Below are 14932 nucleotides of genomic sequence, written 5' to 3' on the forward strand. Positions count from 1 at the left end.
CTTTTACAAAAGTGTCCTAAAATCCTAATTAATTTCTCTGCCTCTTCCTCTTTCCTTCCCAACTCTTCCCCAATCTAAACATAAACCAGGCTGATTTTTCTAAATATAACTTCAGATCATGTTACTCTTGCATAGAAAACACTTCAGTAGCTTCGCATTCCACTTAAAATTCAGAATCCTAACGGTGGCTTAGAAGGCCCTACATGATCTAGATCTAACTCTGCACTGCACCCACACCTTCTGGACCTTACACACCACTGCTCCCCCCCACTCTGCTCTAGCCACAAGTACTATGTCTTCCCCTGAGAGACTATAGTATATACCTCTTACACTCTTGCACTTGCTGTTCCCTTTTCCTGGTACACCCTCCCCAACCCCAGGATATCTGCATAACTCACTCCTGAACTCCACTCATGGCCCCATACAAATGTCATCTTAGAGAGAACATCCTTGATGACTCATTTTAAAACTGAATTCTCCTCCCTTGTCATCTATTCTTCTGTATTAATTTTCCTTAACTTTTATTTATCTGTTGACCTTTTTTACTTCCTTTCTGGATGAAAACCCCATCAGAAATTAGACGTTTTCTTCATTTCTTTAACCTCAATGTCTGATGCAAGTCACTCAAAGATTACTGGTTGAATAAATGAGTTGAATGAGCAAGCAATCTACAACTACAGCTACTAAGCGATATATACCATGCAACTTAGATGTTGTATAAGGAGGCAGACATGCCTAACTTGGAGGCTCTAATGTGATTGATGGCCTTGGGTAAGTTCTGCAGCCCCTCAGAAAGTTTGCCTCCTTGGTTGTAAAATGTGGTGTTGGATTAAATGATCACAAAAATCACCTCAGCTTTAAGAAGCCATGATTGAATGTCTCTGAGATTTGATTACTTTTCACTTTCCACTCTCCCTGACACTTCATACTTGTAAATACAACATCCTCAGTATATACACTCCCTTCTTAATGAATGGCCAAAAGAGAGGAATTAAACAAGATTGCCGACAAATTCATTTCAACAATATCAACACATGACACGATCATTATGTAATTTTTAATGCCCAAACTGAAAATAGACGTTCCTCTTAAAGAAGACATGACAGTTATTTTTTAAAATCCACCTGGCATTTCAATTAAGAAGGAGATAACTAATGTGTTTACCCTAGAATACTTCCCTGCCTCATCCTGTTATAAGGACATAGGATGCATCACAGCAGAAAATAGCTTATTGCCAATTTGAGTAGGCAGCTCTGCTACAGAAAAAATGTTCACAAAAGTGACTGAAGTGAACACTGCCTAAAAGGAATTAATGTTGTTTATGCTCATAGGTACCACCTAATTCCAAACAATTCACAACAAACAGCACTGATAGTAGGTGCTTTGTGGCCCAGAGGGTGGGGGAAGGGAGTGTTCTGTGTGTCTCCCTTGGCCTTTGGCTTCTGGTTTGATTCAGCCAAAGTGGAACACAGGAGAGCAGAATAAAGAAAGAGAGGGAATTGGGGAATTTTTCCCCAATCCTTTGTTCTGTGGGACTGTGCTGACTAGCTGTGTGTGTGTGTGTGTGTGTGTGTGTGTGTGTGTGAGTGTGTGTGTGTGTCTGTCTGTCTGTCTGTCTGTTCCACAAATGTTTCCACGGGGTTTGGTAGCTTTTCCCACCTAAGCCTGCGCTGTGTTTGGTCCACAGGTGGTAAAGCAACCAAGCACTGAGTGATCCCTTGTGATTATCCTGTATCCCAATCTTCCTGTCTCATTTGTCCCTTTATTACATTCTTCTCAATTTATCCTAATTTTGATTGTGCCATCTGTTTTCTATTAGGAATCATTAAAATGGGAAATCAGTGAGAGAACCAGAGACAAAATGAAGAAGATGGGAAAATAGTTATGTCAGCAAATGAACAGTAAACAAGGGTGTTGTAATTGAACTTGGCTGAAGTTAAAGGAAAGCATTTAGCTTTTCCTTGCTAATGGTAGACAACATGGCAGCTCACCAGAGTGGGAGCACATGTCAAAGGAAAGAATAAAACACACTCAATAGTTCCTTCCTTCCTTCCCTCCTTCCTTCCTTCCTTCCTTCCTTCCTTCCTTCCTTCCTTCCTTTCTTCCTTCCTTCCTTTTCTTCTTTCTTTCCAGTCCCTTCCCTCCCTTCCCTTCCCTTCCTTCCTTGCTTCTTTGCTTCTTTTGTTTCCTTCCTTCCCTCCTCCCTTTTCTGCCTTTCCTTTCTTCCTTCCCTCCCTCCCTCCTTCCATTTCTCCCTCCTTCCCTTCCTTTTTCCCTCTCTTCTCATCCTTCCCTCCCTCCCCTTTGTTTCAATGCTGGAGATTAGTTTTTTCTAGGGCATTATTTTCACTAGACAAGTGCTTTACACTGAACTATGTCTCATCCCCTAAACTGACTTCAATTTGAAAACCAAAGATCTGGCTTTCATTTCTTACCTAAGTAGAGACTTACCCAATTTTTGCATTATAAATGCCCTACTGCCCTACAAAGTAACTCTATTCATGCCATTTTTTAAATTCTAAACTCGAAGTCAGTCATAACTTGAAGCACATAGAGTGTTATACCACAGGCTATAGAAGAAATGTCATTGGATAAAAGAGTTTTGAGAGCATGAGTGACTAAATGTCCATGTCCAGAACAAAATAGTCTGATTCTGGCTCCTACAAACAACTTGACTCAGAGAAGTGTCAGGTCTCCATGCTCTGTTAGGATTAAGTGTCTCCACACCCCCACATGACTTAATAAATTGGCTAGCTAGCTGAGAAGTGTCATCATTGTCTATTCAGGTACTTAGAGATTTATATAAGCTGACATATGAAAAGTATTTTTGTAATGCTACCTTTCTATATTCTTTTTCATATGATCAGTTTAATAAATATATGTCTTACATGTTTCTTCTGCAAGATGTAATTCTAGATACAAATAAATATTCCTGTAAAAGAACATTCCTTACATTCTAGATGTTTATGCAAATGTATCAAAAATTATATGACAAAATACAGGTGATTGTGCATGCTTTTAATGGTGCATGCCTGTAACCATAGCACTCAGAAGGCTAAAGGAGGAAGATTGTGAGTTTGAGGCCAAACTGAGCAATAAAATGAGACCTTGCCTCAAATCTATATCTTTATGATTTGTAAATGGATTATGTAGAAAGATGACTTATACTTCAATTGGTCATCATTTTATGTGATAGAATTACCAGCACTGTTCTTAATGAAGTGATCAGAAAAAAAGTTTAAAAATTTTTAAAAGTGATTTTTTTAAATTTTTTTATTGTGAAAATACTGTACAGAGGGGTTACAATTACATGGGCAAGATAATGAGTACATTTCTTATCAAGCATTGTTGCCTCCTCCTTTGTTTCCCCTTCCCATCCCTTCCCATCCTCCCTCCCACCCAATCCTCCCCGTCCCCCCCCACCAAAGTTGTAAAGTTCCTGTTCGACATAACAACTTGTACTTCTCATTGTTGCAACGGGTCCACCTGTATCCTTATTTAAATGACTTGTTTTTCCCCTTCCCCTCCACAAATTATACCGACATCAGACATCCTAATTTTTTTTTAAAATATATAACAGTGCTATATATTTTAGGGAAGTTGAATATTCCAGGCCAAAAGTAGAAATGAGATCTTTTAAGTTTCAAGGAACTATCTAAATAAATTAGATGCTAGGAAATAGACTAGCAATATACTTTATCTTGATTGTTTGGGGGATGTGGAACTGAATACTGTGAGATTCATATATCATATCTTTTATGTGTCTGGTTAAGTGTTATGGCCTCCTGTTGGAAACTTTATTAAAGCTCTCAAGATAATGACCAGGGGACAATGTGCAGAAGTCTGGTCACTCAAAGGTTCAATAGTGCACAGATAACATGAAATTAGAGGGTCTCACTTTCCCTTATATTATGCTTTAGTTCTCTCTGCTTTCTTTGTATACATAAGGAATTCTCATTTCATGCTGAATTTAATGGCTGTATAATATTAGTCTAAGTTTCTTAGAGTTCAACTTTGATGTATTCTCAAACCATAAACATCATGCTTAAGTTTTTAATAAGAAAAACATTGATTTCAAGATTACAATAGTAAGGAAGGATATAAAAATGATCTTAAACCTCTAGGGAAAAATAATATAGCATTATTTTGGCACATGAATATATATGGAGAATAGTTTATTTCTTCAGTTTATTTACACTTATACCGGCTTAACTTTACCAAATTGAATAAAATATGTGAAACTATGAAAAGGAACATCTTGTGTTCAATACAAATCAAAGGTAATAAGAGGAGATGGCAGGTACTGAGAGCTGGTGTTGTTTCTTTAGAAACCTCATGTAGAGGTTATAAATTCAATTCATCACTTTCTAAACATTCACTGGAATATTTTAAGGATCACTCAAAAAGTCTAAAAGTCAGTGCACATTTCGATATTTCAACAAATGTCCCAAAGGGCTAGTTAAGACACCCTTAGTCTTAACTTTAATTTGAGGCTTGCAAGGCCAATAATTCCTGATCCACACTTCCTGGTCCTATTAATTGATGAAAGTGAATGGAACTGTCCTTAGGGAAGTATTTAGTTCAGACTTTACCATCCTGCAAATAAAACTACTGGCCTGGTTCCCATCCTCGATTTTGTTATTCTTGGACTAAAGACCAGAGGAAGCCTCTACTCACCTAAACATGATTCGTTAAACCCTATTATGAGTCAGACATGATGCAAGGTACTAGGGATGCAATGATAAATAATGTACATCGATATGGGAAATGCCATGATAAAGAAACATAAATAGTGCCCCAGGGGGTACACCCAGCTATATCTGGAGGAGGAGGAGGAGAAGAAGAAAGGCTGAGGAGACTGTGTTAACACTGATTCTTAAAGGATAAACAGGAGGGACTTACCAGGCAGGAAAAGAGCAGTTACAGGACCCATTCTAGTAATTGCCCAAATGTCTAACGAACAATCCAGGGCAGAGTTTCAAAAGGCAAAGACAAGAGTGTAATAATCATAGGCAAAGAGCAGTTGGTGTGGTCAGAATGGAGCTACTTTGCCCTGGCATTTGTTCTGCTCTTAAAGACTGAGCCTGACTGATAGGTGGAGGAGGGAAGACATCCTGCTTGAAGAAGCTGAGAAGAAAGCAACAGATGATTGGTCATCTTCTTTCTATTACATTCTCCTTCTAAAGATCTCATCTAGCCTTGTGGAATCAAAGAGCATTTTCAGTTGAGACATGCTTACTGTAGACTTCCAGGACCGAATTCTCAACTGAGCTATGAATTTGGGCTTCCATTTGTTTTCTTGGTATCTCCACTTAGAAGTGGTATAGGCATATCAAGCATTGTTTGTTCAAACTTGAGCTCTTACCTTTGTTTTCCAAACCTTTCATCTCAGTTATTGAAATCAACCTCCAACCAGTTGCCCAAGGAGAACCCTAGGAATCATTCTCCTTAACCATGGAATCCCTTAAAGAACACCCTGCCCTCCAACTCACAAGCATATCTCAAATCTGAACACTTCACTGTCTCTGAGTCCAAGTGACTCTCTGTCTTCTTCTGTTTAGTTTTTTTGTTAACCCTTCTGCTATCCGTTTCTCTACTTAACTGTCAGAGTTGTTGTTTTTTTTTTTTAGTGGAACTTGTACCTTCTCACCTCTTACTTTAAACTTGTTAATGACTTTTCTTTGTTTCAAAATACTAAATCCTCACCTAATAATCTAGTTCTCCCACAGTTGTCCAATATCACTTCTTGTCATAAGGCATCGTACCTCTCCAGTTGTGCTGGCCTCTTCTGGATTCCCAGCATATGAGTCATCTTTTCTAGCCAATGCCCTTGGGGCCACAGCTTCCTGTTCTTACACTGTCCCCTTCCCCCCCCCCCCCCCATGGCTTTCTCTTTCACATTTCCATCCAAATATCCCATTAAAGTTACTGTCAATATGTCTTCTAAGAATTCTACCCCAATTCTTCTAAATAATCTTCTTGATTATTTCCTTTTTTTGGGAGCTAACACAACAGGTAATGTCTTGTTTATTTATTTACCTGCTTATTGTCTCTTTCCCTTTCTAGGAAGTTCTGGTATCATAAAAGCAGAAGCCTTATCTATTATTAAATACTGTATTCAATGTACATAGTACAGATATCTAGCTTCAAACATGTGCTCAGTAAATATTTGTTGAACAAATGAAGTCAATAATCTATAACTTGATAAATAAGTATTATTAGAATCAAATATACAGAGACACTAAGTAAAATACAAATTAAAAGATTATTCATCCAAGTGCCAGTGGCTCAGGCTTGTAATCCTAGCTACTCAGGAGGCTGAGATCTGAGGATCACAGTTCAAAGCCAGCCTGAGCAGGGCAGTGTGTGACTCTTATCTCCAATTAACCACCAAAAAGCTGGAAGCAGAACTGTGACTTAAGTGGTAGAGTACTAGCCTTGAGCCAAAGAGCTCAAGGACAGCGCCCAGGCCCTGACTTCAAGCCCCAGGTACAGCACATACACCGAGAAAAGATGGTTTATTTGACCCTTCAGAAGGCACTGATGAGAGCAATTAATCTTCCCTGGATTGTTACTAATATATTTGGGCATTTACCACATGTCTAGAAATGTTCTGCTTTGCCTTATTCCCTGGTAAATTCCTCCTGTTGGGAAGGCAAAGATTGGACATGCCATGGTGAGGACATGAAAAACTGAAGAATAGCAAGCATTCTCAGTTGTTTGGGGAAAACAACAACAACAAAAATGAAAGCTGTGGTATTACAGTCTGAGATATCTAAATAAAACCCTTCTAAGCTTCTTTTAGTAGGAGGGATATATGTTTAATTCTATGTGAAGAGAAGGAAGAGGCAAAGACAAAGAAGATGGAGGTAGAGGGATGGATTAAGGTTCTAGAGAAGAGGATTGTGGGCATGTGGACTTGTAGTCCTGATGAGGCAGTGTCATCAACAGAAGGACTTTCTGCTCTGATGGGCAAGGGATCTTCTAGAGCTGCTATTTCCTGTGATAAACATGAGGAAGTAGAAGAAGACACAGAGCTGAACTTAACAAAAATGCTGTGGAATATCATTGTGAAAAATTGAGAGGCACAGACCAAAATTCATCAAGTGAATGTGGATTGTTTTGAAGATTTGACTAAACTCACAAATTTGATACCAGTTCCTACAATTGTGTCATCATTCAAATGGTTATTAAGTACTCACAATGTTCTAGACATTTTAGTTTCTTTCAGAAGTGCCAAGATAAATAAACCACAATTTCAACAATCTAGTGGGAGAGAGGGAAAAATATATACTAATCATCAAAGCATTAGAATGAGCACCAAACTAGAATAGCATTATTCAACTGGATCCCAGAGGACAATGGATGAAGGGGTCAGTTCTAGTCACAGTCTATGTTATAATTCAAGATTCAGAGGGAGAACTGTTTCCAGTGATAAAGAGTCCTGAAGGAGAAGGCATTTCCCTGGAATGGAGGAAATATGGAACTGTGAGACTACCAGGGGCTGATATTGTCTAGAAAAAAGATGAAGATGTTATGATGGAAAAGGTTGAGGCTTGGATATTTGAATTCTTGATTAAGCCACTTTTGAGTGAACTGGAAATGCCCACATGCCCAGTGATAAGGATAGGTAAAGGGCAATCTATTCCATTAGTGCAAATGTGAAAAGTAGAAAGGATTAGACAGAAGAAGGTTATCATAAATTTTAAATGCCAGTTTGTAATGAAGAAAACGCTCAACCCATGACCTAGCTCCATGGCACATGTTACATGTCACATGAGAATGTGAAGACTTCACTTAAGAGAATGTCAGTGGAAAGAAAGTAGTGTTCTGAGAGTTGAAGGTATGAAGGATTTTACGTGGATGACAGAGGTTCCAGGGGGATAAGTAGAGAGCATTATGAAGAAGTAAAGTGAGAGCTAAGGAGAGGGAAAGGAGAGAAAGAGGGTTGCAGGAGGTAGAGGATAGATAAGGAAAAAGGAAAGGAAGGAGAGAAAGAGAGAGAGAGAGAGAGAGAGAGAGAGAGAGAGAGAGAGAGAGAGAGAGAGAGAGAGAGAGAGAGAGAGAGAGAGGAGAGAGAGAGAGAAGAGGAGAGGGATTTAGACAAGAGAGTTCATAGCATAGCAGCGGATGAGTTACCAGACAGCCAGAAAGAGAAATAATTGGTTATAAGATTTCCCAAAGCCCCCAGTTTAGCATACTTCTTAGAACTAGCATTGTCAGAGATTTGAGGATGTTAGCACCCTGGGGTCAGTCTGCTTATATCTAGGTATTATCTGCAAAAGGGCTACTGCCCTTTCTGAAAGGCCAGTAAGTAAACAGTGATTTGTTGCAACCTAGAGAAAAATACTCGAACTGCAACTGATTCCTTTTTAAAATATTTAGTTTTGAAGTCACTTTATTTTCCTCTGATAAGGACAGACATATTCACTGGAAGAAATAAAATAAAACAAGATAATGCAGAAGTATAAAAACTGCTATAATTCTATAGACACAAAGTAATTATTGTGAGCATTTCTCAATTTGGCATTTATGTTAGGACTCTGGATTATTCTTTTCTAGTCAGTCTTTCCTCTCTTTCTCTCTCTCTCAATGTCTGTCTCTCTCTCTCTCTGTATGTCTCTGTTTCTCTCTATGGATATATATGTGTATATATATATATTTACATATACATATACATATATACATATATATATATATATATATATATATATATAAAATCTCTCCCCTCCCTAATTTATACCTCAGTCATCTCTGGGGTAGTTATCACTTTACATTGAGTTATTAAACATAAAATGATGTCACTAATGAGACAGCAGAACTTCTATGACTGTGACCATGTTGCTTAGGATTGTTCCTTAGGAATCTTCTAAGAATCAGAGACCATATTTCTAGGTCACATCAGGAAAGCACTTAACTTTTCATATCCACTTCTCAGAAGAAGCACCATATGGGGAGTGAGAGGCTAATGAACCTAGCTGATCCCACAGTCACCATGCTGCCAGTCACTGGTCTAGTGTTCACCACTGAAGTCCATTGTAGCTTTTGCCAGCAAGAGACAGTCTCTTGTACCAGATAGAACATGGAAGCCCAGGGTGGTAGCCCAGACCTCTGTACAATAAGTATTAACTTCAACATTAACCCAGCAAATTCCTGAAGTAGTTCCAGCCCCCTGAACATAGCACATGTATACTTTTGGTTTTCTAAATTTTACCTCTATTTCCAGAGAAGAGAAATAAACCAGGCATAGGAAGAAAATATGTTCGCTTTTGTGAACTTGATAAGCTTGACCTTTATTTTACCACATAAGACAGGACCACTAAATACCACAACCTGATAATTTGTTCTTTCCCTCCTTCCTCCCACCCATCTCCTGCCACTTCCCCAGTAGCAAAACGTTTTCAACATCATGCTGTCCATTAGCATAAATAAGCCCATGCTTTTAGAGTAAAAATAGTTTTAATGCTATATTTGTTAAATACTGCATTACCATAAGAGCAGAAAAATATTCTTGAATAACAGGTACATCACATGCTTTAGAGACAATAACATGCTTTTATTGTGGTTCCCTGGAAGTTGATTATTTTAGCCAACATTAAAACCTTGCGTCTTAGCACAAGCTGCATTTCCACTTCAGAAATTGTCAAACCACAAGATTTCTTGGGGCATATAGCTTCAGGTTTTAAATTATTTTTCTCTTGCCAATATACTACAGGCAGTTTTAAGGAACAATAACAACAACAAAAAGAAGAAATGCCATTTAAATTCAATCTTTGTTATATGAACCAATGGATAATGTTACAGCTCTCCTCTCTATTTTTAATCTGTTGTTAACTTAAATTTGATGTCACCTTTATACAATAGATAAGAAAATACTGGGCTAATAAAGAACAGAAGTGGCAAGAAATGGAAATGAGAGATCTCCAGCGTCTGGAAGAACTGAAGAAATTAATGGCTGAGCAGTCAGTGAAAGACAGAGAAAGGTAAAATACCCATTGAGAATTGTGTAATAATGGAGGTGATAATAAAATCTCCTGTAATATGTTAGAATAAACAATATCAGAGACAGCATTTTTATATCTAATGTACCTATTCAATATTTATATTCACAAATGGATAAAATGATTTCTATCATGTATTTTAAACTCTCATTTTTATGCATAAACCTCTAGTTTTCCATTTTGTTCCTTAACTAGCTTCCTAGTTAAACTTCACAGAGGACCTGACAGTATTTGATTGCCCGCCGTGTGCAGGAAATGGTTCTGGCAGCTGCTGTGCCTTAATATTTTGATTCAGAAGGGGGAAATCATTATTCTAATAGGAAGGAAAACCATTTACTATGACTGGGAATGGAGAAGACAATGAACAATTATAAAGTGCCATTTGGTATTCATAATATATTTATTCACCACATATATAAAAATTTGTCTAGAATCTCCCATAAATATGTAACTTGAGAGTTGGAAAGGGCATTTGAGATTACCTAGCCCAGTCTCTTCATTTTAATATGAATATACTGAGATATTAAAACTATTTTCTGGGCCGGAAATGTGGCTCAGTGATAGAGTGCTTGCCTGGCATGCACAAAGCCCTGGGTTCTATTTCTCAGAACCACAGAAACAGAAAAAGCCACAAGTGGTGCTATAGCTCAAGTGGTGGAGTGTTAGCCTTGAGCAAAAGAAACTCAGGGACAATGTCTAGGCCCTCAGTTCAAGGCCCAGGACTAGCAAAATAAGTAAATAAATAAATAAAAATTATTTTCTATGATTACTGTGTCAATCAGAGTCTATCAGAAAATAGTAACAGTATAGCAAATATGAATATGAAAAGTATAACATGAAGAACCATCATAAACTCTAACAAGAATCTTTGTTATATAAAAAAATATACATAGGTCTGCTGGATGTCACTCATGCCTGAAATCCTAGTTACTCAGGAGACTGAGATCTGAAAATTAAGGTCACAGTTCAAAGCCAGTCCAGGCAGAAAAGTCCATTAGACTCCTATCTCCAATTAACCAGTGAAAGCCAGAAGTGGGATTGTGGTTGAGCACCAGCCCTGGGTAAAAATACTAAAAATGCATGAGGAGCTGAGTTCAAAAATATGAACAAAACAAAAAATGAGAAATATAAAGAACAGTGGAGAACAGTAGAGAAGTCTGAGGAGAGTTTCAGTAGAAGAAACACATTTGTAACTGGGGACTCTCTTTCATGATATGGATTCAGACCACATTGTAGACATTACAGTTAATATCCATGGCACGTGGAGAGAGTCATGGGTGGGCCAACCCAGAACCGGATTTCATCAATACCCATCCAGCAGGAAGCACCCATCTGGGTTTTGCCTAGGCATTCTGGAAGCTGATTCCTGGGAAGCCTGCAAGATTCAAAAGAAAAATCTGATGGTGATGGTATCCCTAAATTTGACGAGAAGATGATTATAGGGTGGCTGTGAGGACTCCAGGAGTGAAGCAACTCCAGATGTAAACGACCTGTGTGACAGGAACAACCGGAGGTCAGGAAGGGAAGTTCTCTCCTTTTGCAGCATCCTTCCAGCACCCTCTTCTAAGAGCCTGGGGATTCAGCTCCATTTTCACACAGCAGACGACGATCAATGGCCTTGGAGCAGAGAGACAGTAAATTGATATCAGGCAGAGTTATCTAGTGTAACTAGATCCTTAGTCATCTTTTTACAAGAGGTAAATTAAAGAGAGATCTTTCCATTCCTAACACAAATCTCAGCAAGTTTCCTTCCAAGAGTGAAGTTAGTGATTCCCTTAGTCACCTTAAAAAAAAAGGGCATAACTCAATCCTGTCCACTTAATTTTCCTGTCAACCTAATGTTACTCTGAAAAATAAAGCCTATTAAATTTGCTCCTCAGAATGTGTATGTAATATATATATATATATATATATATATATATATGTATCTCTGTATATATATATATATAGAGAGAGAGAGAAAGACGCATATATGTATATATATATATATGTGAGTGTGTGTGTGTGTGTCTATATATGTCAGGTTGGAAGACATATGTATTTTATGCAATGAGGTTTGCTGATATCTAGGAAGTTCCTCTGTGAACAGTTATCTCAAAGTCTACTTAGCAAGACTGCAGAGTGAGTCTAGAGGTACAAACAGATGCTAGGTACTTCTGAGGATTCTCTGGATGAAATTCCTATCACTTGCCAATCAGCTCAGTACTTTAGAGTTGTGTAAATCTTTTACTGAGAGACCCTAGAAATGCAGTAAAGCTGGGATTCTAGGTTAAGAGGTCAAGCAACCAAGGGGAAACCAGAAACACAAGTATAAATCAAGATAACAAGTAAATAACAGAAAAATGGGCCACAATGTGATTCAAAAAATAAGGAAGTAGACAACAATTGCCAAACAACAAAATACTTAAGACAAAGTTAGTGGTCAAAGGACTAGTTAAACAGCCAATGACTTTTTAAGGTAAGAGTAAAGTGGCCCAGGAATTGAGAAGGGCTGGAAGGAAAGAGAACAGATGTGGAGTCAGTCCCAGCATTAGCAGACATGCTTCTAATAGAATCATCCCATATAGCAGGGAGCTTCTTTATTACACAATCATTTCAGACTTTTGCTTCCTGTCCCAGTAATTATCAAGATTAGCTGATTCAGAACTTCAGTTGAAAAGAAGGAAAAGAAAATAAGATTAATCCACATTACATAACAGGAGAAAAATAGCCACACTATAACACAACAAGAAGGATGAAGGAGTAGGAGCCATGGAGCAGGGTTTTATTCTTTACTGCTCTGTGAATTATGTATGACCTTGGGAAAATCATTTAACTTTTGCAAGGAAGCATCATTTTCTTTCTACTTAATGTTTCAAACATTTTACATAAAATACATAATAATGAAGATATTCTTATAAAAATTAAGACATTCAAGTTAAAGCAAGTTGTCAAGCTCAGCACATATAAAACCCATGATCCTACTGTATTAGTCAGCTAGGACTGCCATAAGTGAACAGCATACTTTAAGTGGTTTAGACAACTGAAATTTCTTTTCTCATAGTTCTGGGGCTTCTCTGCCTGCAATGGGCAGAGAATGGGAGGCAGCAAGTCCTCTGCTGTCTTAGAGGGCACTACTCACCTCAAGAGGGTCCAACCCTTTACAAAGACCTCATCTCCTAAGATATTCAGGGTGGAAGGTATGAATGTATGAATTTTTTTTAGTACTACTGGTGTTTGAACTCAGAGCCTTGCACTTATTCAGCTGATACTCTACCACTTGAGCTATACTTCCAGTCCAACTTTTTGCTGTTTGTTTTAGAAATGTAATTCAGTGAACTTTTCTGCCCTGGCTGACCACAAACCTCGTGGCCTCCAGAGTAGCTACAATTACAACTACTACCAGTACTCAGCTCAATATATAATTTGTTTTATGGAAGAGGGGCATATTCAGTGCAATCTTTTGTGTTAAAAAAGTATATATATACCTGTTGCCCACAAACTGCTACTTAATGGTTGCTGCTAGCCTAGAATGTCTTTGTGCCAATTAGAAAGATGCCCCCTTCTAGCATTAGAGTGCACAGAAATTAAAGAAAGTTAAAATAAACCAACCTAACCATGGCTTGGCAAGCAGAGGCAGCACTGGACATCCTGACCCATTTATAACCTGGGTCAGGAACCATTTTAGTAAAGCACAAACTTCAGAATGATATATAGTGTTACTGAAAATAGATCTACCTAATTCTTTTGAGAGAGCATATATTATTCATAACTCTTCTGAAAATTAGCTCTGTAGCCATCTGGAATTTATTTTTATGAATGATGTGAGCTAAATGTCTAACTTCTATTTTTTTCCTAAATGGATGACCAACGATCGCAGTACCAATTACTTAATGATTCATCCTTATACATTGATTTTGAAATGCCACCTTTATTATATATTACATTTTGAGTTTTACTTTTAGATCCACATGGACTTTTGATTAAACTGGAAAAAAAAAACTCATCTAGGCCAAGTATGGCGACATACTCCTGCAATCCCAGCTACTTAGAAGGTGGAAACAGAAGAAAAATTAGCCCAGATAATGTTATCTGAAAAATAACAATACAAAAATGGCTGGTAAATTATGTAGGATTCTATTAATGATGTTCAGACACAGTAATATTAAAAGAGGATACTCTTAGAAGAGAAACACAAAAACTCAATGCCTACATGCCTCTTTTATGTTTATTTAAAACAACATATGTATGTATATATGTATAGATATATATCTTGAAACAAACCCCAAGATATGGAAATAAGATCTCTTTTTTAATTTTAATTTTTTCATGATTCTATCTTCTTTTCTTTATGCATGGTATATCCATGTGTATATCTTCAGTAAGGTGAAGGACATGTACAGGAGGAAAGGGTGAAAAAGTACAGCTCGGGCTCACTGGACACTGATAAAAGTGAATTGTACAACTTGTAAGTGGAGATGGGAGGGAGGGACAAGGAGAGAGTGAGGGAAGGGAAGACACTGAATGAAAGGAAATGTTCTTTTTTTTTAAATTTTATTTTATTTTATTTGTGAACATACTGTACAGAGGAGTTACAATTACATGGGCAGGATAATGCGTACATTTCTTACCAAGCATTGCAGCCTCCTCCTTTGTTTACCCTTCACATCCCTTCCCAGCCTCCCCCCTCCCCCCCAATCCCAGTCCTTCTCCTTCACCGCCCTCCCCCCCCCCCCCCCCCCCCGCACCGACGTTGTACAGCTCGTTTTGGACATGACAACTTGTACTTCTCATTGTTGCAACAGGTCCACCTGTATCCTTAAACAACTGGTTTTTCCCCATCTCCTCCACAAGTTATACTGACATCAAATATAGTGAAAGCAGGGGTTATACTGTGGGGGAGGGACATACAAAGCAACAGAGAGATAATCTTATAAATGCATTAGAAACAC

General features: G+C 38.0%; 1 protein-coding gene across 1 annotated transcript in view; it reads left to right on the forward strand.

Annotated features, from left to right (window-relative positions):
• Ccdc148 (coiled-coil domain containing 148) overlaps positions 1–14932 on the forward strand; it is a 301529-nt gene that overhangs the window by 233737 nt on the left and 52860 nt on the right. Inside the window, exon 13 of the mRNA XM_070022789.1 lies at positions 9865–9983. Within this exon, the coding sequence (XP_069878890.1) occupies positions 9865–9983 (119 nt within the window). The remainder of the gene's footprint in view (positions 1–9864; positions 9984–14932) is intronic.

This window comes from Dipodomys merriami, unplaced genomic scaffold (assembly GCF_024711535.1).
Source record: "Dipodomys merriami isolate MVZ:Mamm:240054 unplaced genomic scaffold, mDipMer1.0.p SCAF_1, whole genome shotgun sequence".
NCBI lineage: Eukaryota > Metazoa > Chordata > Mammalia > Rodentia > Heteromyidae > Dipodomys > Dipodomys merriami.